General features: G+C 49.1%; 1 protein-coding gene across 2 annotated transcripts; it reads right to left on the bottom strand.

Annotated features, from left to right (window-relative positions):
* Window positions 1-344: 344 nt before the first annotated feature.
* On the bottom strand, window positions 345-26,939 carry LOC105567430 (LIM/homeobox protein Lhx9-like). Of its 2 annotated transcripts, none has more exons than XM_012022293.1 (4): window positions 25,648-26,295; window positions 7,216-7,748; window positions 4,666-4,883; window positions 345-1,911 (listed from the first exon to the last, which is right to left on the bottom strand). In XM_012022293.1, the coding sequence occupies exons 1-4, from the start codon at window positions 25,992-25,994 to the stop codon at window positions 1,696-1,698; spliced, it is 1,314 nt and encodes a 437-aa protein (XP_011877683.1). In that variant the 5' UTR covers window positions 25,995-26,295; the 3' UTR covers window positions 345-1,695. The 2 variants fall into 2 exon arrangements, with proteins under 2 accessions (XP_011877683.1, XP_011877682.1); XM_012022292.1 differs by lacking the exon at window positions 345-1,911 and adding an exon at window positions 26,705-26,939 and having other exon boundaries at window positions 4,574-4,883; window positions 25,648-26,053.
* Between the last annotated feature and the right edge of the window lie 247 nt (window positions 26,940-27,186).

The following is a 27,186-nucleotide window of genomic DNA, read 5'->3' as shown; positions in this document are numbered from 1 at the left end:
TAAAATATTTTACCCTCTTCGAAACCTCTTAGGCCGAAGAGGATCTACCGCACCTCTGTTGATTATACTCGCATTGGTCTCTTCGCTGCTGAAAGGGAAATAGCGACTCTTTTCAAACCTATCAGAGGTAAAAAAATTCAATATATGTATATTTTCTCCGACCTCATTTCTCCCCATTAAAAAATTATACGAGGCTAGAACGAGGCCAAAATATTCGACTCGGGTTCATTTCGAAGGAACCTCGAGAGCGCGCTGATCGAGACCTGCGGAGAACTCGAAGGGAACTCGCGATTGGAAGGATGGGAGAGACGTGGGGAGATACAGACACATACAGACACGCGGCGTATATTGTCAAAATATATTCAATGAAAAAATGATCTTGCAAAAGTTTGGACAATCCTGCCGCATCGTTACAAGGAGGACTAATAGTAGGAGCAATAATAACAGTAGTGTCCTGCGTATCCTCATTTACTATTACTTTTACCTCTCGCCTAGAGAAGCACGACCGCTACCGAATGCAATTAATAGGGCCCTACAACCTATAACGGTGCCTTAAGAGAAACGCACGAGGAACGTCCTTTATTTACAGTAATAACCAGGTCGAACCGTGGGTTGCTTCTTCGCGGGTTTGTCGCGGTCTGATCTTGAGCAATAATTACAATAACGCGCGGGTTCGCAGCTCGTTTCCTTTCTTTTATAAATAATTCCCTCGTCAAAATTCAGCGTTTCGCTCGAGCGCTCGACGGAGATCCGACTGATCCTCAAGTTGGTTTAGTTTTGCACGGATGTCTGCTTTTATTTACAGAGAACGCGACACGATTAGAAAAATATGCTTAGAAGATACAATCGGAAAACTAGAGAAATCTCGATTATTTATCAATTGACCAGCAATAGTCAGTTTTATTAAAAGATTTGGAAACGTTTCGCAAATAAGAAGGAAAGGACATATATGTACAGGAAAACTGTAAAATGGTCTAACTAATAATCGAATAAATTGATTCGTCACCTAATGAAAGTAATAATTGACGCTCCCCGAGCGTAAAAGATCGTCGAGGATGACGGCAACTCTCCTCGAAAACTCGCGAAACGCCGAATTCCCACACAGCACTGGTAATGTTCGCGATCCTTAATTAAACTTAGGCGAATAAATAGATCTCGTTCACTAATTACATTGCCCTTCGACGAACGACTTTAGTGTTCTGCGACGGGGCGCCGCTATTCGAGCTACAATAAATACAACGATTTTATCGATTAAACAAAATTGCGCGCATCAGCGCGCACAAATTTTACATCGTCTTCGATCCGAAGCGAGCTCTCCCGTTCGAGAAGCCAATTTTTATTTTATTTCACCTCGATTTTCGCCAGACGGCAGTCGAGGGACGGGCCTCTCGTCCGTGTTTCGTCGGTCGAGAGGAACCTCAGACTTCCCTCTCGAGCGAGGGAAGTCGGCGCTCTCGGAGAGCGCGCTCCTCGACCCGCCCGCGGATTTCCGCTCGCGGAAAACGCGTCGTCCCTCTTTCCTTTTTACACCCCCGCGCTCGCAGACTATTCACAATTCATCGTCCCCACGCACTCGCGAGCGACTTCACTCACGTGAGGAACCGTCCGGAAGGGTGCACATCCGAATACATCCGGTGTCCCGCAGCAGGACGTGGACGCGCGAACGAGAGCGCGGATTCAGGATCACGTCGGGGATCACGCGCAGTCCAGGGACGCCAGGGACGCGGGACTGTGAGGACCGCCGAGCATGAAGGGCGGACTCATCGGCGGCCCGCCGCTTCCGGTGCTGTTCCCGTAGAGCTCAAGGTCGCCGAGATTACCACCGTCCACCCCCCCGTCGCACTTGTCGGACTTGCCCTCCTGCTTCAGCACCATGCGCCGCCATTTTGCTCGCGCGTTCTGGAACCAGACCTGGGAACAAGACGAGCAGAGGGTTCGGCCGTTACGTACGACGGCTTGACGCTGGGAAAAGTCGAATTGCGGGGGAAGGAAACGCGATCGGTCCCGAATTGACCAACAGATTCGACGTAAAACGTCTTCGAGAGCCAATGACAGCGACGTTACGTTTCCGCGACGTTTACGTGGAAAGAATTCATGAGCGCTTTATGTTGGATAACAGTTTTCCTTCTACCATTCACGTGCACCCGCACGTACGCACGCACACACACACAAACACACGGACGGATGCACGTGCGCGCGGCCTCCTCCATATTCACAATAGATGAAAGACGACGCGATCGGTGCGACGTCGCCATTTTCCAAGACAGTCTCCTCCCCCGCGGACTCGCGACGAAAGAACTCGCGAGCGGACTACTCGTGCGTGTCCCCCCTCGAGTGCGTAAGCGAGCGCGCGCGCGCAAGTGTACGTGCGCTTCGCGATCAATATCAAGCAAGATGGCGACCAAGAACCCTACGAATACAATAGCGGCCACCTCCAACCCTCTCCTTCGGCTTGGCGCAGAAGCGAGGCGATGTAACAACCGGAATGATTGTTATGCGGAAGACCGGAGGAAACATGGCGATCAATTTTTAAGCGACGTCACTTTTTCCTCTAAAATTGCGTTTTCCGCGACTACTTTAAGTGCAAAAATTCAGACTGTGTTCTCAGCGATACAGAAACATTGATTTATCTAAAAAGTACTGAAATAAAAGGTGATTATGCTAAGTAATCAAAACAGTTGTTTCTTTTCACCGTCTTTTCTTACTGTTTTTTAACATGCTGAAGAAAACACCGTAGTGTTGAATCGCATCCAATCGTTGCATTTTATTCTGTAAGTAATCGTAATCGATATTATAATGTAAAATAAATTTGTTACTCTTATAATAATTCTATAACCTCGTCTAATATATTGGCCGTGACACCAAACAATTGTTATTACTAAAAAACGAGCGTGAATTTTCATTTAATAAATAGAACTTAATTTTTCATGTTTCGACAATGCACAATTCGGTATGTCAGAATCTTCCCTTTTTAAACTTCATGTTTTAGAGCCTGATCTTCAGATACATCTGATGCGAATTTAGAATATATGGAACCTCGAGGAATACTCGAACTTTGTTACTCAGGAATTGTTGATTGTGTAACGTCATAAGTTTTCAACAGTCTTGCATCCAATCTTTAAAATTGAAACTGGACGGGCGTCGAAAGTTAAGTCTGCATTTATAAAAAGCCAAACCGAATGTAAGAAAGAGAAGCTCGGCCGACCCGAGGCTCCTCGTTTCCATGCCACTACGTTCTCGCCTCGCCTCATTTACCTTTAAATCGTCAGTATCTCCCGCGCTCGATCGTTCTCCCTCTTCATCCGCGCGTCCATGGCACGCTTCACAAAGGAACGCGCGCGAAACTTTCGTAACAACCTAATAATTTAACGGTAGTGGGTTAACGAGAGCGAGCCGGCGCTCGGGTCCGACGTTACGACGAGGCTTAGCCGTCCGCCGCGCCGCGCCGGGGTTTTGACTGTCTCCGGATTGACGCCGGCTCGTAATTACGGAGAAAGGCCGCAGCCTCTCGTCGACGGAAATATCGCTCCGTTCCGCGCGGTTCTTTTAACTTCGCAGCCACGCCGTACGCGCCGCACTAATTGGGAGAAGCGCGCGTGTCTACGCGCGGCTCGCGTACGTGAATATTTTTATAGGGCGCACCCTCCCGAAATGCGAGAGAGGCAAAGGGACCGAGCGAGAACCACCGGCTATCCATCTTTGGATTTTCCTTTTGCGCCCGGGTCGCCCGTGATCTCGTTATTTTTTTCATTGTGATTTATATATTATACATATACAGGGTGTTATGTAATACCCGCCTCACCTCTTATATTTACGGGCAGAACGGACTAGAGTCGAAAAGTCCTCTACGATTTTGCAATTTTCGCAATAGTTAACGAGTTATTAATTATTAAAAATCGCTGTCTCAGCCAGGTCTACCGCCCAATTCGAGCGCGCTGTAAGATGTGGCCGTCCCGCAATCGGCGTTGCTAGTAGCAGGGAGTTGTTTATTATACGTAGCCCTTGCCATGTGTCATAAACAATTCCTCGCGTGCCTAGCAATGCCGATCGCGGGACGGCCGCATCTCATCGCGAGCTTGAATTGGGCGGAAGGCCGGGCTAAGACAGCAATTTTTAATAATTAATAACTCGTTAACGAAATTGCGAAAATTGCAAAGTGGTAAAGGACTTTTCAACTCAGCCTAATCCGCTCTATCCGTAAATAAGAGGTAAGGCGGGTATTACCTAACACCCTGTATAAGGTTTGACAAGTTAGATCCGCTACATGGTGGATTTTACCTACTTTTACGAAAATCTAAAGTCACGCCAAACGCAACTTAAAATTGATAAATTTATGAATGCTCGATGTTTCGCAAATATTTTTGGAGATTCACGAGAGAGACTCAACATTTCAATTGTCTAAAATGCCATCTGAGGATTTTCCCCAAAAACTTCATTACACGTTAATTAAACCGAAGCATATTGCATTTTACAATATGTTTCGTATCGAGATTAGATATGGATAAAAGTGGTCAAAGTCACAGTGACAATCGCCTCAGCGAGTAACCACCTTAAGACCTACATTGAAATCGAAACGAGGAAATTCCAATTTCAACACCGCGGACAACCGGCATCGAGAGAAAACGCGGAATTGCGAGCGGCGCGAGTCGAACGGGCTCTGTTTACCTGCAACACCCTTTTCGGCAAGCCAGTTTTCTGGGAAAGCTGCTTGAGATCCTTCGCGTCGGGATTGTGATTGATCGCGAAGTAGCTCTTCATCGTCCTCAACTGGTGGTGCTTAAAGCTCGTTCTCATCCGTTTCGTCCTGCTGTTGGAGCCGGGTATACCGGGGGTCCCGGGGCCTCCTCTGCCGAAGGGCATGTCTATGTAGTCCGCGTTTAGGTCTGCAACATAATCCAGAAACGGCACCGTCATCGACGTCGATCGGACCGCGATTGAAAGCTGTTCCAGAATTCAACGTTTAACGCGCTGTCTGCCGGCAATCTTTCGTTTGTGTCTCACCGCGTACAGTAGAATTTTCATAAACACAAGTGATCAAAAATATGGTATAATATAATTAAGAAGGATTACATCTCCTCGGGTAGCGTGTTAAATTCAACACTTTTTACTTTATTTGAAGGAATAAAGGATTACGAGCAGTGACAGGGTGTTAGTGTCTAAATATTTTATTCTAAATTTATTGCGAAAAAATATACGAGCCAGGGTGATATTAAAATACTTAGACTAACATGCTAACACCCTGTCACGGCTCGTAGTCCTTTATTCCATCAAATCGCTATCGTTTATCACATTTAAACCATACCAATTTTATTAATCAGTTTTTACTCTATGTCGTAGATCATCTATGTGGATATTTCATATCGATGTTGTATATTAAAATTTTATATCAAAGGGCAATTATTCTTGATAAGCGTTTGAAAACGTTTCGATGACCATCAGGGCGTCGTTAAAAAATGAAACGCCGATCACGCGTGACTATCGTCGGCAACGAACGTGTTAAAGTTTTAATCATCTAAAATCTCGAGAAGATTCCGTAAATTTAAAGAATCGAAGAACGAGTCCGGAGACACGAGCGAACCCATGTTCCACGCCACCGAATCAATTTGCCCGAGCTCGCTCGCGCAACGTCGACAGTATCATCCTTGTAGGCAAAGGAGCGCGATAGATCGGCGCGGCTGTGAATGAGGTATCGTGCCTGCAAACTATTTGCTACATAGAGCTGTAATTGGCCGTGTATCCATCGGCCTTTCGCATACGCTATCGCCGTTTCCCTGCCCCTCTAATCCGCCTCTTTGCACTCGAGGAGCTAATGAGCTGTGATACGCATCAAACAGCGTTAGAACCAGCTTCCGTCGCGTAGGCTCAGCGCGATCGCCCGTGCTCGAAACCAAGCCTAGTCGACGACTCTATCCGAGAATCGAACGAGAACAAGAATCGACTCGGAACGGGACGATGGATGGAGAAGGTTTGACGGGTGCAACGAACCATCGCTTTTAGATCATTTTCGAAAGGTCGTGTCTCCAAATTCATCCCAATTTCAATCGTAGCTATCTGTCCCTCTTCGCTTCCTGTTGCGAGAGCAAGGCTTTTCCAGTGTTGCGATCTAGCGAAACCACCCGTTGTTCAGTCGACCGTGACTTTGCTGGTTAAACAATTAAACACGGGCAATCTGTACGAGCGATTTGTTCGTGCGCACGACCGCACGCTGCGAACTACAACTATAACTCAGGTGTTACCGAACGTACGGCCGGGTATCTCGCCTCGAAAGCGTGGATCGTCGCGGCCCCTGGCAACGGCCGTAAAAAATTGCCTGCATGATCCACGATAGATCAGAGACCAGCTTGTGGTACCGGGCGATCACCTGCGCGCCGCTACAATCCTTTTTCACGGCAGCGACACGGCGACACCGAGCGACCTCCTCCAGCGAGAGCGAACGGGAGAAAAAGAAGCACAACGAGGAGGTGGCAAGTGCCATGGAAGTCTCGACGTCCGCAGCGGTTCTTCGGCCGGAGCCTCGGCTTGTTCCCACGATCGGTCACGACAATCAACTCGGAAATTGAGTTCTCCCGGCCTAACCGGCGCGACGTGCCGCCCACGCGTCGCTGTTTCGTCGAGGGATTCGATTCGGGAATTTATGTCGCGCCGACAAATTTTATCAGACTTCGGTGGCAAGCGTCGCGCGCCCACGCACGCCCGTAAATCACGCCGGGTCGGTCACGTGGTCCCTCCTCGAGGCGGGGTGGCGCGATCGGAGGTCGCTTTTCAGAGGTCGGAGCACGTCTCTCCCCGACGTCTAAGGGTGCGTATACACTACGGCGAACGAACGGCGAACACGAATGTTCGGACGTTCGTATTCGAATCCCGTCCACACTGCGCACGAACTTTCGACTCGGACCGAAGGCGAATCGAACACTACCGATAGTTCAGTTCGCATTCGCTGTGGTGTACATATCTGTCTAATTCGCTGTTCGTTCGCCGTAGTGTATACGCACCTTTACGGACTCTCGTGCCGTCCTAAGCTCGCGAATGATCCTCGAAACCGTGGGACCGCGAGATTTCTCGAATTTTGAGGCGTTCAGCGCCTCAGAAGCTACGGGACTTGCAGACATTCCGAGACTACGATCTCTTTGCGCAAGAGACAACGTCGCTGATTCTTTTCGCATCCCTGGATTCTCTCGCGTTTGACCCGAGTGTAATCGAAAGATTCGCACTTACCAAGACTCGCGGTCATACCCTCGATGTCCTTGGGCTTCCTCTTCCTGGGCCTGCCCTTCTGCCTGGGCGGCGGGACCACGGCGGCGGCGCCGTTGAAGTAGGGCACCTTCGGCGGCGAGGAGGCGTCGGGCATGGAAGGCGTGGAGGGCAACGGCACCGGGCTGACGTGACTGTGCGGGTGCTGGGGGTGCATCGAGTGATGAGGGTGCGGCGGCGCGTGATGGTGATGAAGATGATGGTGATGGAGGAACTCGGGCGAGGGAAAGGGCTGGCCGGGGTAGTGCGGCCCGGGCGGATAGACCGGGACCGGCGGGCTCTGGGCCGGATGCAGCTCGGCGCCCATCTCGTAGTGCAGCCGACAGAGCACGGCGCCGTCCCGCATGCCGAAGTGGTCGCCCTTCGTCAGCAGCACCGCGCACGCCGCGCACGAGAAGCAGCGCACGTGGAAGACGAGCTCGCGCGCGCGCATCACCAGCTCGGACGCCAGGATCGCCGCTTGGCAGCGCGCGCACCGCTTCATGCTGCCGAACATCCTGCGAACACAACAACGGAGGGAGATCAATATTGGTGCCGTGGCGCACGCTGCACCCGCTGCGCGGGTCGCGTCGAGCCGAAGGTCGCGTTTCAGCGCGTTAACGATTTCATCTGTACGTTCGCTTGCTTTTTCACGGTTTAAGCAGTGGGGGTGGGGGGGAAGGGAGGGATTGGAATGCCGAGGTGATAAAAATTTTTTGAACGCCACGAAAAGCTTCCACCTCACGCGATCGAACAAGTGCGCGCGCTATTATTGAAGCTACACGCGGCGCTCCGGTCCTTCAATAAATCTCTCGCGCTCGGTTAATCGAGAGAAAAGAAGGAAAATAATCTCCACGAAAATGAGCCTCATCGCGGCTAGCAGCGCTATCCAATATAAACACATTCCGCACGTCCGAGCGCTATCGCGCCGCGATGATACCCCCTCGGTATCGACCAATGTCCTCGATAGAGTTCCGCTGAGGACAGAGAGAGAGAGAACACGTCAAGGGAGCAGGAGGGAAAGCACGAGAAAAAGTGAGGAGGGGAAGAAAGAGAGCAAAACGGTCCTCCGGACGTGCGGGTCGGCCGATATCGCGAAGGCCGGCGAAGATACGTCCGGTGGTCCCTCGCGAGGCGGGGGAGAGCGGGAGGGGGCGGAAGGGCGGAAAGGGAGAGAAGGAGAAGGAATATACCGATGCACCGGGCGCCGTGACATCGCTACTGCATTAGCGGCACCCTGCAGTCTCCATTACCGGAGCCGGTCGACTATCTGGCCGACAACCAAGCCGCGGCTACCTACCTAACCACTTATCTCGCTCCGCGCCTTCCAAATATATTACCACCCCGCCCCGCGCGCGCCCCCTACTAAAGAACCTAGATAAAGACGTGGGTCGATCTTATAACGCCGATCCCGGAGCCGGTCCCGGGAAGGTACGCGCGGCCCTTTACGACGCCCCGGTCCGCCGGGGTACCGGATCGGAAATGGACGATTTCGGCGACGGTAGAACGAACGGCGATACGCGCCTTTCGCCGAGGCGGCAGAAAAGCTCGCGCGGTCTTCAACCTCCGCTGTAAAGGCCGAATCAGACCAGCGATTGTCGACGCGGATTGGATTGGCGATTGTCTGCTAGCCACTGAAAGTCAATCAAATCGCTGCTTTGCTCTTATTGGCTAGAGGAAAATCGTCAATCGCCAATCCTATCCGATTAGGCAAATGCTGGTCTGATTCGGCCTTAAGTCTCGTGGTCCATTAAGGATCAGTGCAGAATCACTCCATGCTGGAGTGATTCTGCACTTTTGCTTAAAACTGTCTGTTTCATGGAAACATTTGTGCAATATACAAAGTAAATGGCTTACGTGTAGATCGAAAGCAGCTTGCTATTCCGGCTAAATTAAAGAACATGGCATCACTGAAGCTAAGTTTGTAAGTCTAATAAGAAATAATAGTGAGCAACGTACTACATGTAGTACTGTATGTGCATTCTTAATTTAAGCACTTTAATTTCATCTGTCGGTTTTCGAACCAACAGACCCTGGAATCTCAAATCGTTGACACTGCGCGATCCCTCGCGTTAGTATTCGACGCGGAGATTTCACTCCGGTCTTTTCGGTCGTCGTTCAAGCTCCTTGAACGATTGATGTATACGCGCGTGGTGTTGTGCAAGTGAAATTTCCACAGATCGGAGATATCGACGAGAATGAAATAGGCGAGGACAAAGGGAGGATGTGAGTGCACGAAAATGCCACTCGCGATACAATCTGCGCGATTGAAAAATAAAGAAATACGGAACAAGTACGTGCAAGAGAAACGGCATGTTGAAACGGAATAATCTGCATAGATGAAAGAAATTACGTAAATTATATCGACCAAATGTCGATCGCACGGAAGTACCGTACAAATAAGATGAAAGTGTTCCGACCATTCTGCTGAAAGCGTATTCCGATTTCTGCAAACAAAATGAAACTAAACCACAAGGAAATATGAATGCATACGATTACGATTTCAAAAAGCAAAGTGATTTAAAATGGCGGTCGACAAAGGGAGGATATTCTTTCTGGTGTTGACAGTTCGAAAACGGAAGAGAATCGTAAATTCGAAGGGCTTTGTAAGACTTAATCTGTGAGACTAACCGCACCAGGGTCCCTCGCTCCTTCAGGGGCTCTTGACTCGAGACACATTGTTATCGTCTCTGATCCTATTGACTACCCTACCCTCAATGGGGCGATGACCACGGGTGAGGCTGGTTGGTCTCCAACGGCGTGTAAGACCGCATATTTTCACCTAATCGGATCTGTCGTACCCTGTTCGCTAATCGAGCGAGATACCGTCGGTTGAAGAAAATTGAAAGTGAAAAATACGTGGTAACAGTGTACAAACAGTAACAAAAATACTCTCGAGTAAGCTGTTTGAAAAATATGTCGTCAAAACGTATCACAAGTACGTAAAAATATTTTTCTAAAAGATACAAATAATATCTTGTAATCTCGAGAAGGATGAGAGGAAAAGCACAACGACAGGCAGTTTAACAATTGAAATACCAACTGTGTCGGGTATGGCGCGATCGAAGGGGACTCGCCGCGAGAGTCTCGACCAGATAACTTTCTGCCACTAATCTACCGTCAACAGGTGAGATCGGCGTTTTCCGGAAGGAGTATAATTCACGTTCCCCCGGGGGCTACGAGCGGAAATACGAGACGTGGCGTGAAACTGCGCGAGACAGTCGCGGTGTGACGCATAACGCGGGCTAAAGCCCTCGCAACCCAACCGTGTTACCCTCAAAATCCCATAAAACATTCTCCCCCCGTTATTTATACTTCTCTCGGTGAAACGCCACACCCCGTACTTGTGCGAGCGTCCGACCCGACCCGACCAGCCATCCCAGGTAAAACGCTTGCCGGGGCGATCGGGAACGAGGCCGAGCGAAATCCGCAGACTCTCCGGCCCCCCCGTCGAACGCGACCTGGAGGCGGTTTTTTCGGGACCTTTCGTCACCTCTAAGGCCCCGTCGAGCCGGATGAATGAACCGGGGGCCCCGGGAACAATCTCATTCGGGTCTTCATCCTCGGCTCGGGACAAGACGAGAACGGGCGAGCGGGAGCGGAGGGCGGGAGGAGGGGAGGAACGCCCGCAGAGTTTTACAAGATGCGCCATATGCGATACATTATTATACAATGCGGGAGAGAGGCGCGCTCTAAGCGCGCCACAGTTCCTCTCCTCCGAGGGGGAGAAAAGGGCGGCGGAAATCCTTTATGGAGCTCGCGCCGAGCGCGGCGGACCGCTCGCCGCGCGTTCGCACACTCGGACCACGTGGACTCGCCTTGCCTCTTTCTTCTCTTCCTACGGTCCTTTCTTCTTCCGGTCCCGAAAGAGAGAGGGGAGGCGAGACGCCGCTCGCAACGAGAGAGATTTCTTCTTATGCCGCGAGAGATCGGACCGCCTTCGCGTTTGCACGCGACGTGTCGCGACTCCCGAACGCGGTATGATAATTGGCGGTCGGAGTTCACGTGCGTGTCACCGAACGACTTCCTCGTTCCATCGCGACGCCGCGCCGCGCCGCGCCGCGCCGGGAGGAAACGAACAGCCGTGTCCGCTACCGAGAAGCCCGATTTCTCACGGCGCGGCGGTCCAGAGGTCCGCCATTTACATAACGACGTTGGCGCGCCGACACGCTCGCGACGCCGCTGCGCCGGGGCGAGAGGACCCGGTGTATCGATGTCATACTTAGCGTCCTTACGCCCGTGCGTCCGTCTCGTCCACTTTTTCACGTCGACCCGTGTGTCGCCGGCGCATTTCTCAAACCGCGCGCGCACATTTATTTCGCGCGCCGCGCGCGCCGCACAATCGGCGGATCTGCCCGATTAGATCTGCGCCCGCGGTTATCGTCAGATGCATTAATTACCGGGTGTACGCCGGGGGGAATTCCGCTCGGCAGCGGCTGCCCCGACGGCTTTTATCGTGGAAATAATAATTTACGGCATCGGTGTCGCCGGGCAAGGCCGGGGCCGCTTAATCCCCGAACCGCGGCGCGCTGCAGAGAACGGGTTGCCGGTAGAAACCTATCGGAGGCCGCGGCGCGATACAGGGTGTCCTCTGAGGTGCGATCTCGCGGCCGTCCCTCGCGCCGATTTCGGGCTAGATCTTCTTAGCGCGAGATCTTATTATTTGCAAAGTGCTGCTTTAAAAATTACCCTAATGAATTAATGAAGGACAAAGTTTGTGACGAAAAACATGCCCGATAATCTTCATCCCCGTAGCGTTTATGCTGGCGACATTCGTACGGAAGATACTGCCCATCTGTCTCGGTAACGATCGTACACTGAGAGAATTTTCTTTTAAAATTTACCCTGAAAATCATGTAATCGTGGGACAACACACGGCATTTTGAAGAATTTTTTGCGAGTTTTTGGAAATTTTACCATACAACTTACTAGTAAAATGTATACTAACAATAAGTATAATTATTAGTAAAATGTATACGGTAAAATTTCAAAACACTTTCAAAATTCTTCAAAATGCCCTGTTGTCCGGCGATTAAATTTCAAGAGAACATTCTTTCCGTGTAATTGTTTCGACAATTTTCACGCAACCTAGAATTTATTTTACGGTATTTATATCGACAATTATTTGTAGAAATATTTGTATCACCGCGAATACACGTGGAAAAAAATTCCTCTATTATGAGATAGCAGGTTATCAACGTCCGAATTCAACGCACATCTTTTTTCGCAACGATTACACCATTCGACAATCAATTTCCCACTTCAAGGGCAATAAATTCATGGTGGAACCGACAGATGATGGCTATTAATTTAGCAGAAACTCCGCTATCTCATGTTGGAAGCCTATCTCATAATAGCGGACTTTCCTCTACGAATTGTTAGCAAAAATGTTACCACCATAAAACTGCATTAAGTTTTATATTACATTATGTATTGCATGTTGAATAATATTATATCGTATGTTATGTATCGAATTTTAGCAAAACTATTCGCATTGCTTGGACACTGCGTATATAGCGACCCGTGTACGTATAGACGTTGCCAGACCTTCGTTGCTTTTGGATATCCAGCCGCTGACTAATACGACAGAGACACGAGGCACCGCACCGTAAACTGCGTACAGAATCTGTATCAAGGTCGCTGACCGTCCCTAAGCGACGGGATTTCCGATTCGCGGGTATCTAGTTCCCAAGACCCCGCGAAAACTCGAAATTTTTCAACATTTCTATTTCCACACTCGCGGGGGGGGGGGGAGGAGGGGATAACTGGAAATTCAAAGATTTAGAGTCTCTCGTGCTTGACTACTTTACGCGTAACAATTATTTCGATACTCTGACATACCCGTCCCCCTCATTACGCATGTGTTACTTGTCGCAATCAATTTAGAAACTAACGTTCCCGCGGCGATCGAAGATTGCGAAAATCGCTGTCAGCGAATGAGACGCTGGTCCCAGCGGCGGGCGAGACAGGAGCGCTCGCGTGTACGCGCGGCGTTATTAACGACACACGCGCTCGCCGGAAGTGCTCGCCGGCGAGGGAGCACCTGATGAATGATTTTAGCGTTAATCCCGAGCGACTCGTTCGACACGGCGCTGGCTCGCGCTGGGTTCGACGCGCTCGAGTTTCTTTTCTCTCGCTCTCTCTCTCTCTCTTTTTCGTCCTTTTTGCTTTTCTCTTTCCCTCGGCCCTGCTACCTTCTCGCACGTTTTATTTTATGAATAATGTAGCGACAGCCCGCGGACGTTCCAGCCTGGGGCCCGAGAGAGGGGTGGAGGGGGGTGGGACGCCTCGCGCGCAACCACGGTGGACACACGCTGCGCGTGGGACGCTCTACGTGACCGCTACCGGCAGTGCTCGCATTAATCTAGATCACGGGCGCTATATCGCCGGCCGCCTTCTTATTGGCATACCACGCGAATAAGCAGACCTTCTCTCCCCTCGGTTAATGTACAAATAATATATTGCGGGACACGTTGACGCCTGTTCCTATCCTCGGCGACATCTCGATTCCTCGCCTAAGGCCCGTGTCGCACTACGTATTGCGGACCGCGGGTCGCATTTCGGCCAATCAGACGGGGCAGCCTCGGATCCGACTGGTTCAATTGCGATCCGCGATCCGCAATCTCAATCCGAGCAATTGCCGACTGGATTGGAATTGGCGAATGTCTTCTAGCCAATGAGAGCAAAGCAGCCAGCGATTTATTCGACTCTCATTGGCTACGGGTCAATCGTCAATCGCCAATCCGATTCGAGTTGGCAATTGCTAGTCTGATTCGGCCTTTACGCCGGGGCCCTGAGTCCTCGACGGACTCGCGTTCGCCGATTACGCGAGTTCTCGGACACTCGTAGCTTCGACGGATCTCTTCCGGTTGGAATTATCCGCATAAGATTTCGCGTATCGTGGAAAAAGATGCGAGTAATTAATTGCAAAGATCCCTTCTTCTAAAATACTTTTGCGGACGCGTGTATATTTTGTACAAGGTTTTGTACTATATTTTTTATTCTTATTAATTTTTTTAATTAATAAATCGATATCTTTGCTTCCTCTCTTCGTTCTTTGATCTTCCTTGTCCTGGATCTCTTTCCATACTGCTATTGGTTTCACTCGACTGAATTCTACAACTTGTAGATTCCCGCGGATATTATATAATTTCCTCCTCCTATTTCCGTTCCCATGTTCATCGCAGTTTTCAAAACAATAAATCAGTTTCTTATCTCTTCTCGCGTTTTCGAGTCGTTCGATTCTCCTATTTTTAGATACGCGCATTCTTAAGTAGATTTCCATTCCGTTATTAGTTTCACTCGACTGAATCCTACGACTTGTGGATCACCGCAAATCTCAGCGAATTTCTGCCTGCCACGCTCCTCTTATAAACCAGTGTCCCATTCCCTCTTTACCGAAGTCATCGCAGAAACGTGACTCCAGCTTCACATCCTGCGGCTTCCAACTTAACTTACCTGCTACATTAAATAAAAGTCAGTAGCGATCTACCAGCGAGGGACGATCTCGCTGCTCGTACACCGAGTGCATGGCTTTACACGGAGCTGGCGGACGCGTGGATTTATGCTTCCGCGATTGGAGACAATCTCGTGTAATATCTCATCGGACGTTGTAATAGATGCGGGAAATTATAAAGTTGTAATTTATCCGGAACGCGCTTCCCGCGTTCGCCACCGATGGCAACTACGCATTTCAAACGTAATTTACGATTCCACCTGGTAAACGGACGATCGGGCCTCTCTTACCCAGCTCCAAACGACACGGGGATAATCTTACGAGTAATTTGCGATACTTCGTCCGAAGTGTTAGAAACATTTTTAGCTCGTGCAGGCTCGGTTTCTTATTTTTCCCGTTGACAGAGTCAAATTTAATTTAAAGCCTCCCAGTCGCAAAGACGCTACATCCCGGAGTTCAACAAAGCGCCGGGCCGTCGCATTCCTCGTCGCAGCGCCACTTATGTAACCCGCCCCTTTACGCCATAAATCTCCGCCCCCGTTTACGGGGAACGCCGTGCCGCGCGATGTAACCCACACGTAGGATTACGAAGTCGCGGGCCTGTAAGTCACGCGAGCGGCGGCAATCTCCAGCTGTCCATCTTGCGCGCGGTGGCTCACAACGGTAACGCGATACTTTCGCGGGTGGAGAAGGACGGCCGGGAGGGAGGGATGGTTTATGCGGTGACGCTCGCGCGATTTCGCCGTGCCCCGTCTCCGCCCGCGGGAGGATGCCCGGAGGGCACGGGCCGCAACCCCCTGCCGAGGTACGCGCCGAATCCCCCGGCGAATACGACGATGAGCGACGACCGGCCGCTCGTAAAAACCACCAACGAATTCCCGCCGAGACGCGAGAACGGAGTTTGTATCCGCGAAAGAAAGAGAGAGGGGAAGAGGGAGGCTAAATTTTTTCGACGAATTATTCCGTAAATTAAAAAACTTTTCTTGAAGTAAAGTATCTTAAAAGTTCAATAAACCACGCGCGTACTTGAGGATATCGAAAGAGGGAATTTCCCTGAGTAACTTCCTTTCCCTCTATCTCCGCATCTTTCACTCCCTGAGGCCCGTATTTACACCTACAGAAAAAATTACCGGATCCTATTACACTTCAATGAATCATAAAATAGGATCGATATAGCGCCAATCATATTTATTATAGAGAACGGAATATTTTAATCTTAAATGAAAAATTCTCAAATCTAGAATCGTCTTTTGTCGAATATCATGGTGCTAACTTCGTGTGTTGTAAGATGGAGGGAAAATTTATTCTAAATGCAAGAATATTATATAAGTTACTCTTGTCTCAATATAGTACGTCAGTCTTTTTTAATTCGATAGAGGAGAATAAGAATTATTGATTTTATCTTAACATTGTCTTATTTTTATACTAAATGAGGTTGCGAGGAATATAAATGCGTCAAGAATATTTTTTGTCTCGGTAACAGAAATCCTTTCCGAGGGTATAGTCGTGATTCTTTTAAAAAACTCGGCTAAACCAGTCTTGAGACAGGACACTGTTTAACAGATGAATCTTGGGACTCAATTCGACATCTGTTTGTAATCTCGATTCAATAGAGATTCTCAAAGGTGGTAAATAGTTTTGGGATTTCGTAAATTTTCAGAGATATCGTTCAAAGTATGTACAGTCGCGGTACTGAAGTAGCGACGACAAGTAATGCCACCTTCATGTTGGGGCTCAAAACTTTTCAACCCACCCTCCTATACTTATAACTGTGACTATCAATGTTTTCAGTGATAATTCACTGATTGACTTTTAGAGAGCACACGTGAAAAGTTTTATGAATGCAACTGCTCGCACAAAGTTGAGCTTAAATTGAATTATCAAATTTTACTTTTGCAAGGCAAGGCAGCCCCGTACCCTCCGAAGTAGGACGACGCCGATGGGGCGACGTCGAGCATGTTCGAGCTTATTGTTAGCGTCGTCGTTTCGCCGAATTAATGTCGCAGGGGTGTCCGGTGGTGCGGACGGACAAACGGATACTAGCGGGGCGCCATTGTCCGTGAATCTGATAACGCGAGCTGGTACATCGCCGACGGAAGGACCCGACGTCGTCCGCGCTCTCCTCGGCGATGCGTAAAGCGGGGCCCCCGCGCGTGCAGGTGTCGCCTGTACAAATACGCCTGTTATCTCACGGGATCTACTACATCCAAGTATCGCGCCGATCACTTGCGTCCTGTCATCTGTAATAAAGAGACTAGCCATGTTCCAACTGAGCGGATATAATTCACTCGTCGAGGACTTCCAGAAGGACTCCCCCCCCCTTCCAACGGTGTCCTTGATGTCTTAATCGGCCGAGTGCCGTCGTTTGAAAACTGTTTTCGCACCCCTCGAGAGAATCGTCTACGTCGCGTCTCCGAGAACACGGTGCGAATTTAGTCGATGCTCGAGACTGGCGAAGAGAATGCCACACGAATGCTCCTAAGTGTAAGAATATTGAAACCTACTACAGTTGATACTTGAAATTTGGAAGTGAACACGACAGATAAGCTTAATGATTTTAAAATCCAACAGATTCAAGATCCTAAAGCCGCTGACGAACTCGATCAGTGTCGATAAGATGGGAGACGGAATTAAAAACGTGAATTATCGACATTTTTAATTCCAAGTTCACGATGCTAGAATTCGGTCCGAGAAATTTATAGCCAATCAATTTGCAACTTTTACGAAAAAGCAGCAATTTCATTAGCTACACATTGCTCAGACCGAGATTTTGGGTCGAATTCTAGCATCGTCAACACCAGGGCTTTACTGACAATCTCACAGATGTTTGAGAGCGACTTCTGTCGAAAAAACTGGCAACTATTTCTACACGCCATACTATTCTTTTTCTCTTCTTCTAGACTTGGATTTCTGAAATTGCGTTTATTAGGAGTAATCTTTTTCTTCTAGGCTATTAATCTTTTTCTAATTGCTGGTCTCATTTTGTATATATTTATCGTAGAATTCTTATATCAAGCAGTGTACCAAAAATTAGTAAATTTTTTTTCGTTTTTGATATAAAGTTGACCAGCATAGTCTAGATCTTGCTGCGTACTTTAATTCCGTAAAAGAGTTTCGCATTTCTATAAAGCCAATTGAAAGATTACTTCTAACAAAGAATGTCGATAAAACAGACGGCTTTAGGATCCCCTTAAGTAGATTTGCGATAGTCGAGAGTTCTGAGGCGCCGAACTTGCGAAGTGTCAAAAGGAAATAATCGAAACGTCCAAGTTTCACGGGTAGAAAACGACGTTTCCATTTCTCGCAGTATCAAGTCCCCGAAACCCAAGACTGTGGAGAAAGCGGGAGGGGGAGGAGGAAGGGCCACCATAAAATTTCCAAAGTTCTAAAGCTCCAAAGTCACGATGACGAAGAGGCGGCATAAACCCGGCCACGGTGCCGATTACCGCGATTCAAGAAAAGGATCGAGAGTCACCGCGACACCGGAATGGCTACCGATGATGCATGTCCCCGCGATACGTTACGGTACGCGAGAGTCGCCCGGCCGGTCGTTGCGCGTGTATTATGTTACCCTGCTCGGCCCGTCGTTGCCGCGACACGTGTGCCGGTCGACCGAGGTCGTGACTCCGTCATATTTATGTCCCACGGCCACGTTTCTCTCCCCTGCCCGGGGTAGAGAACGTCGAGATTCCCGGGAAACACCGCGGAGATCCGAGCCGATAGCTTAACCGTTATCGTCATCGAGGTTTAATCGTCACCGAAGGTGTCTTTATAAGTACAAATCTGGAAATCTGAAAGTCTACTGAGATACGAGTCTATTTTTAGGATACTTTCGAACAGCTTGTTTTAGGCACCTCGAGTTTCTTAACGTCGTGGAGTCACGAGTGTCTGCGAATTCAGTCTCTAGATGTTTCAGTTTTGAAACCCACCCGGCGTCGCGGACGACAAGTTGGTCGAACCTCGGCAGGCATCGGTTTATTTTCCATAATAACGTAGTATTCACGAGCACAGATTACGCTTATTTTAGCGAGGGTATCGCGATACCTCGTTTTATCGGTGCAGCGCGATACTCGCACGGGTGAAGCGGAGGCGAGACGCTTCCAGCGAGTCGCCGGCGCGTCTTAATTATGAGGGTTAAATTATGAGCGGGGCCCCGGCGCTGAAATATTTGTGTGTTCGCCGGCCGTGGGGTTATGGCTCAATTACCACTCGCTATTTCCTTTGCGAGCCGTTGATTTAAAACGACCGCTTCCTACAACGGAAACAGCGTCCGGCGATCATCGCCGACGACAGAATTCGCGAGAAACTTGTTTCGCGTCCCTTTAACAAGATCCCCCGTTACCGATAACGATCATACAGTTTCGCTTTCAAACCCAGGGGGAATTCAAACGTAGAATCGTAGGTCCAATAATGAATGACTCCGGCACACAACCGGGTGCGATTATTTATTTACTGCTCGTACTAAAACATTTAAAAGTCAGACAAAGATGCGCGCGACTCAAACCGGAAGCCAAACCCACTTCAAAGTTATTAAAAATTCCAAGTGTCCCAAATTCGACCCCAAGTGTACAAAGGCTCAGACATCATAGAGAATAGCATACACACGCACAAGATTGGAATATTTAAATATATATCGAAAAACTGAAAGACCGAAACAATTCAAAGACCTGAGTTTCAAGCTGAAGGAGCAATAAGGTCGAAAACTAGAAAAGGCCTGGAATCGTGGCACGAAGAATCAGCATTGAAAAGCCACGGATTCCTCAATCACATTGTTCTCTCCTTTTCTCCACTTTTTTCCGTCCTTTCCGCTCCGCTCGCCGACGCAACTGTAGACGGATGGGAATCGAAGCGTGTCTATACTCTTGATCGCTGATAAATCGCGCTAATGCGTTTAATGAATGAGCAGATACATGTTCTAGATCCGGTGGTACGTGCACCTGAATTCCGTGTGCCACTAGATGCTCTTTTTTTTTATAGAGGGAAGGTAAATGCACCGGCCGCGTGTGTTACTCGCGTTAAGTGCTGCGTGAAATTAGTAACGAATGAGTGCAGATGATTACGGTGGTACACGGAAGATACCGAAATGATCGAACAACTCCCGCTGCCCATCTTGATGAACAATTAACATTGCGCAATAAATGGCTGCGCAATAAAGGCCCCGTTAAAGGCTGAGGGATCAAACGCGGAAGTTTATCGGAGATTACGTCCAACTTTCTTGACAGCTAAGCGCACTTACTAATCAGGTATGCTTTTTAAGGCGCTTCTCGAATCTTGTTGATCGTTCGACGCAATTTTGAAATAATCGTAGCAAGCGTAACGACCATAGCGTCGATGTTGAACATTGTCCGAGAAGTCAGGACTCTTGACAAATCCAAAGACGATCGCGGAACGACAGCGGGACGGGAACGCGGGGCTGATCGGGATTCACGACAACTCGGCCCCGGAGTTTCCTTACGACCGCCATGTGTAAAGGAGTTGCGCGCGATAAATTATGCGTGTCCAGCGTCCCACGTGGTGCGAGTGCGGCCGATAAATAACCAGTGGCGAAGGAAAGCGCGAGGGCAGAGCGCCCTACACCGGCGATCGCTTCAGCGGCTATCCATAACGAAAATAAACCCACCGCGAAATCTACATTCTGGCAAATCCGATCCGACGCATCCTTCGCTACTCGGCAAGTTTAACGACTTCGTCCCTCTCTCGTGCCGGCGCACGGAAGCCCGCGAATTTCCAGCGTGTTTTCGGAGATGAAAACAGCAGCTGAAACCTCGGCTGCTTCGTACACCACCACACGTTGTTAAATATCAATTTTCCTCGAGCTTAAACAAATGAAATAATTTTGCACAAGTTTTATATATTCGTATCTAATTGAATTATTGAAAACTAGACATTTTCATTCCTCTCTCGGTACTTTCGAAATTTGTATTCTCATAGATTTTGCACAACTTGATTTTGCAGAATTTTGTAGAAGCTCGTAGCTTTGAAACTTTGACGTTTCTTTAGGCTTTGCAACTCTGCGTGTTGTTGAAGCTGCAGCGAATTTAAATCTCTCATATTCCGTACGTATCCCGAGTTGAAATTTTGGTCCTATATTAAACTCTTAATTCTATTATAATACATAGTAGGACCTAACAGTAAAAGAGGTCGAACTGCAAGTACAAAATTTACTCCTACTTTAAAACTGGTAGTTTCTACTTTTGCCAATTTAGTATTAAAGTAGGTCCTTTTAAGTAGGAGCTAAAGTAAATTTTGAGAATTAAAGATTCAAGGGAGGAGTAAAAAATACTCATCAAAGTAGGTAATTGCTGGTCTATGTAGGTGTATAGATCGGCTATGTAAGTAGGTGTAAATTATCCTTAAAAATGTCAAAATAGCACCAAAATTTCGACTCGGGATACCCTCACACATATCTCGCGTTTTGACTCTCTGAAAAATTCTAGATCCCTGCATACTCCGACTCTCGACGTGTGTCGCACCTGAATTCACGGTGAATTTTTGTAATTTTGCGTTCTCGCATTCACGCCTCGATTAGCAGCAAATGTACAACTCGCCGAGCGTCGCGGATCGAAGCGCGACGAAGGCGCGCTCGAGAAAAGCGTACGAGAGGGGAGGACAAAAAAGGAAGGTAGCGAGCGGCGGAGAAACAAGGGAAAGAGGAGGAAGAAAGGAACGGAACAGTCCAGGAAGCTCTTACTTCCTCGGCGTGCAACGATCTCTTTACGGGCAAGCAATTTTTACGACGAAGCCACCCGGGCGGGCCGAAGTAACACGCAAGGTGACGAGGTACTTTCGACATGTAACGCGGCGATATTCGTATTCTTCTCCCGGAAAGTGACTCGTTAAGGCCTTAAGAGCCGTCGTCACGCAGGGCCATCCTTGCGACCGCCTCGGGGCAATCGGAGAATCAGTGGGTCGTAATGGCCGTCCGTTTGAAGACTGGGCGAAATTTTAAGTTTAATATCACTTATCTCCTCGGGATTTTATAACGTAAAGGATTCAAGACAAAGTCCCGAGAGTTCTTTAGGACAAAGTAGTTATGTACAATGGAGTATCGGGGCGACAATATGCAGCAAGCTATCTTGCCAAATTTGCTACAAAAAATTCGGCAGCGTAAATAGATAATAAATTATTTCAATGTTTCGAATACGAGTGCAAAAATATCATAAAGACTCATTGGGATGCTGGAGTGATTCTGCACTTTTTGCACCTTTTGCTCCTAAAACTGTCCATTCATGAAAACATTTGTGTTACACACGAATTATAAAGCTTGTGCGTACAAACCAAAAGTGTTCCACTATTCGGACTAAATCAAAGAACAGCATGGTATCATTGAAATTAAGTTTAAAAGTTAAAAAAGAAATCTGTTCACTCGAATAAGTTACAGGTTGCATTCGAGTGAATAGATTTTTTGTTAGGCTTCTAAACTTGATTTCAATGATACTATGCTATTCTTTGATTTAGTGCGAATAGTGGGACACTGTCGGTCTGTACACAAAAGCCACATAATTTGTATATTACACAAATGTTTTCATAAATAGGAGCAAAAGGTGACAAAAGTGCAGTATCACTTCAGCATCCCCTTGGCCTGTGTCCACGATGCTAGAACTTGGTCCACCAATCAACTTGCAGCTATTCCGTAAAGTTGATTGGCTACACATTTCTCGAAACTACAACTTGAAGTTCTAGCATCGTAGACACAGATCTTCAGAAAGGTCCACACTTTTTCTTCGAGATGTTTCTATTGTTTGGAGTCTTATCGATTGTACGAGTAATTTCGCCGGATAAACGAGAAAGAGCGCCTTTGAGGACATTCTCTGAGAACGTGAACGGACATAACGAATATTCATTAATCCTGTCGAGAACATTGGAACGGACGTTACGGCAGAATCGAGCAGCGCTCGTCGCGCGGACGTGCAACGCGTTCCCGGCTAATAACAGCCGGTCGTCGCGAACGCGCATGCGAGGCGGCGCGAGATAAGGCCTTTGGGCTAAAACCGTGTCGTGACGGGATGTCTGTGCTATTCCATCCTCGGTGCCATCCTCGGCTACATATGACGCCGCGCGGCACCGCACGCACTCGCGCGCTCGCCCGCGGAACTTGCGTGCACGAGTGCGCGACGTGTGAACGCGACGCGACGCGTGCACGCCTCCTCCGCGGGATGTCGTGCTTCCCAAACAAGAAGCGCACGAATTCGCGATAGCAAAAGGGCCGGGGTCTCAAGCGGCGAGGAGACGCCGTACCTGGCTTGGAGAAGCGAGGTGAGCTATCGTTGCGAGATTGACGAGATCGAAGCGTCAAGGAGGAGGCCTCGGGAATATGGCGCGACGCCTCCCCCGAATCTCTACGCGTTAAAGTAAATCTTATTACATATTTATTTAAACTATTACGCTATTAAGATCACATCAGGTAGGTAGCTAACGAACCGAATCACCGCGAGTGACGAGCGCTGGCTAATTTAGTTCCCCGAACTGCGTGCATGCATGTGACTGCTCGTCCTTCTTCCTTTACCTGCGCCCGAACGCGAAGTCGGAGCACGCGCGACGACGGTACCAGCTGCTTATCCCGGGATCTCGGGTTCACCCTCTAAGATCGGCTAATGCGATTTTGGAGGCGCAGCGCGAGACAGGGAGGAGAGGCAGTTCCCGAAACTGCGACAGAAACCGACGGGCGAGTTATGCTCGCTCGCGACGATTTTAAGACGATAAGACATTAAGGAGACACCGATGAAGCCACGTAATTGATGAGTTCGTGGCGTGACGACGCCGCAATGGCGGACGCGCCGAAATTAAATCCGAATAACGCGGGAAGACATCTCAGCGCCCGTAACTCACGAAAGATCCCAAGTTTCGCAGCGTGATACGTTAACATAGAAGCAGACTGCAAATTAATCAGCTGACGATAACGTTATCTAATAGGAGACCTGATGCTGGTCAGAGAGCGTGAGATTATTTAATTTATCTGCCGCTGCGTCGCTGATTACGGCTCAAAGTAGATCCGTTGTATAACTTTGCGTTGAATTGTTAATTACGTTAAAACTAGCGCGACTACCTGCACTTAGCTCTCAAAGCCCACCTTTCCCTTCCGTCACTCGTTGACTTCAATACCGAGAGTATGTAGTTAATCGATTTACAACATTATCTTCGATTGTTTCTCCTCTTGCAAGTACCGCGAGCGACTCGAGAGAAAATGTCTACGTTAAGGCCTGAGTCCACGTTGCTAGAACTTGGTTCAAGTTCTAATCCCGAGAAATGCGTGGTCAATCAGCTTGCAGCTATTCCATGAAAGCTGCAAGGTGATTGGCTACACATTTCTCGAAACTAGAACTCGGACCAAGTTCTAGCATCGTGGACGCAGGCCCTTAGACAAAAGAAACGCGTGTCCCGGCGGGCGAGCCGGCAGCTCGACGATTGATGAATTGCTGGTAATCGGCGTGGCCCGAGAGGTCACTCGAAAACGGCAATCGAGCGCATCGAGCCGGGTGACGGCGATGCACGTGTACGTACACGTCCGCCGCTCGCGAAATGTAGATCGGCGGTGATTTACTTATCAACAATCGACGCTCCGCCGGAGGTAAATGGTCGAGTCGTGACCATTAGTTCGTGGACCACGGCATACGTACGGGGCCGGCCCCGTACCTACGGAGCGAGACAGCGTGCGCGAATCGACACCGTGTGAGGCCCCGGCCAGGTTCCCAACACGACGTCTCGAGCCCCGCGTAACGACGCGTCGTCGAGTGGCCGTCGATACGTTATAACCGGAGTTCGTTTATCGAATTCATAGGACTGACTGACTGGCGGAAGTTACTTTCACTGCGAGGTCCAATCCTTACAAAAGGCAAGTTGAACCTTCGGCGTTTACGTCCAGTGACTTTAATCTCGGCTTGACTTACTTTTTACCTCTCTTATGCTCGTCATTTAACCGTTAATCTTACACAATTAGTTGAATTCATCCTTTGTCTCTTTCCAAGGGAACAGTTAGGAAGAGACGAAGGATGAATTCAACTAATTTTAAGATCAAAGTTAAACGACGGTGGTGAAAACCGGGGTTAATTCTTCAAACGAGAAACAGAGGAAAAGTAAGCTAAACCGAGATTCAAGTTAATCTGCTTGCTGGAAGATGCATGTAAATAGATAATACGACTCGTGGACTGAATTTTTATTTTACAGACACTCCTCTGTCGTAACAATGACGTTTCCGCGGGGGGTCCCGGAACCCCGAAGCCGCGAGAACGAAGTCGCGTATTTCCCGGAGCGAGACAGCCTCGAGGAGGAACTCGCTCAAAAATTGCACTCCGCATTATCCTCCGTAATGCGGCACCGCCGGTGCAATTTGTGGGCAGTTGCGGGCATTCGTAACGACCGAAATCACAGGTGCGCGCTCGCGGAGAAACAGGCAGTTACGCAACGGGCGACGCGACTCCTCTTTTTTTTTTTATTCTTCAGCGCGGGGCTCTTCAAATCGACAGAAATTACTTCGCGCTTGACTTGCTCGCGTGAGCGGCGCGGCTATTCTCGGCGACTTCGTAACGAGAGTCGCGGCCTCGTCCCATCGAAAATAGGACGAAATCGCTCGGCAGTCGCGGACATCGATAAGATCGTCCACGTCGGAGAAATCAAGATTCTCTCCTCGAGTGCCGGCCCTCTCTCACGCGAAGGTATTCAGCGATCCTCAAGTCGAGAGGGGGCCTCTTCGAGCCTCAAGTGCAATTGCGAGCGCGTTAAATAGCGACTTCGTATCTTCCTCTAGCGTTCAAGTCGCCGATTCGCGCGTCTTCCTCCTTTTTCGCGCGTTTTTATTTTATTATCAAACATCGCGTCGGTGCGCGCCAATCTTCGCCCACGGCTCGCCTCGAGATTATTAAAATCTCTCTCGCTTCTTCGACGTCGCGGACAAGAGAGCCTAATCGCGCTAAGGTAGGTCTACCCCGTCCGGATTGTTAATGCAAATCGAAATGTACGCTTACCGATAGTAGTCCTTCTTGCAGTAGATGTTCCCGTCTCTGCTGAAACAGGTGACCTCCCCGTCGAGACCCTGGCGACAGTGCGAGCACTGCAGGCACGCGGCATGCCACCTCTTGTCGACGGCCTGGAGGTAGAACCTGTCCGATATCTTGAGGCCGCATCCCGCGCAGACCACGTTCCCTGGAACGTCCTCGGATTGCGCGGGCGGTGTGGGCGGCGGTTCCAGCTTCGGGATGGCGTGCAAGTGCTCCGTCGTGGTTTGCTGCTCCTGGGAATGCGTCTGCAGATGGGGATGATGGTGGTGATGATGGTGGTGATGGTGGTGGTGGTGCGCGGTCTGCGACGGCATGCTCAGGTCATTGGCGTTCTCGAAGTTGCCACCGCTGCCCCGGTACTCCTGTCCACCCGCTGAGGGGCGGAAGAAAACTCGTCATTAACTTGTGTCTCGTCGCTGGCGTGATTGGCTTATTTCAGTAGATTAACTAAACCTGATACCCTTAGAGACTACGTTAGGAAAAATGGATAATTCCATTGATCGAGCCTCTCGAATCAATTCTTCTCTATCTCTAATGCATCTCGACATCTGCGTGCCTACCACAGACTTGTATATACCACTAGACTGCTACCTTCAAGCTGAAAAGTGAGGCGAGAGTTCCGCCACGTCTTGTTAGGTAAATAAAGTAGAGGGCAGTCCTCTATTACGAGATAGCAGGTTTTCAACGTCCAAATTCAATCATAAATCTTTCTTCGCAACGATTACACGACCTAACCATCAATTTTCCACTAAACAGATTTCACCCCAAGGGTAATAAATCCATGGCGGAAACAACAGACGATGCCTGTTAATTTAGCAGAAACTCCGCTATCCCATATTAGGTGCCTATCTCATAGTAGGGGATTTTCCTATGCGTGTGGATTGGTGTGTCACTGACATAATACTTATTTACCTAACAAGACACGGCGGAACTCTCGCCTCACTTTTCAGCTCGACGGTAGCAGTCTAGTAGTATACAGAAGTCTGTGATGCCAACCCCTTCGACAGGTAAGAGATAATCGTACCTCCGGGCGAGTCGTAGTCCCTCGACTCATAAGGGGTGGTCGAGCCGTCGTAACAGTTGTTATTGGTGCCGCAGTGGGTCTGATGCAGGGGCGTATGATGGGACCCGTGGTGATGGGCGGCAGGAGGACTGCACGGCAGAGTGGTGGGTCGCGCAGCATCGCCCATCGACGCGGGAAGGCAGGGACTCAGATCCCGCGCCTGGTCCACCACGCCGGGCCCCCCCGTGCTGCCGGGTCCCCCCTGGCGCCCCACAGCCAAGCCGCTGCCACGCTCCTGCGAGCTGGGCGGCTGCTGGAACAAATCGATGTATCGACACTTTAGTTGGCGCATCGAATCGATGGTGTCCGTGTGTGTTTTGTGTCATGCGAGAGGCGAAGCCGGTAATCTAAGTATGACGCAAGTACGAGACATTTCTTACGTTGTATTCGACGAAAAATCCGCATTAATCATGACTTGTCATTTTTCTTGAAATTGAGAGCCA

Source organism: Vollenhovia emeryi, unplaced genomic scaffold (genome assembly GCF_000949405.1).
Source record: "Vollenhovia emeryi isolate VEMERY1.0 unplaced genomic scaffold, V.emery_V1.0 DF939137.1, whole genome shotgun sequence".
NCBI lineage: Eukaryota > Metazoa > Arthropoda > Insecta > Hymenoptera > Formicidae > Vollenhovia > Vollenhovia emeryi.
This window is presented reverse-complemented; position numbering and strand designations above follow the sequence as displayed.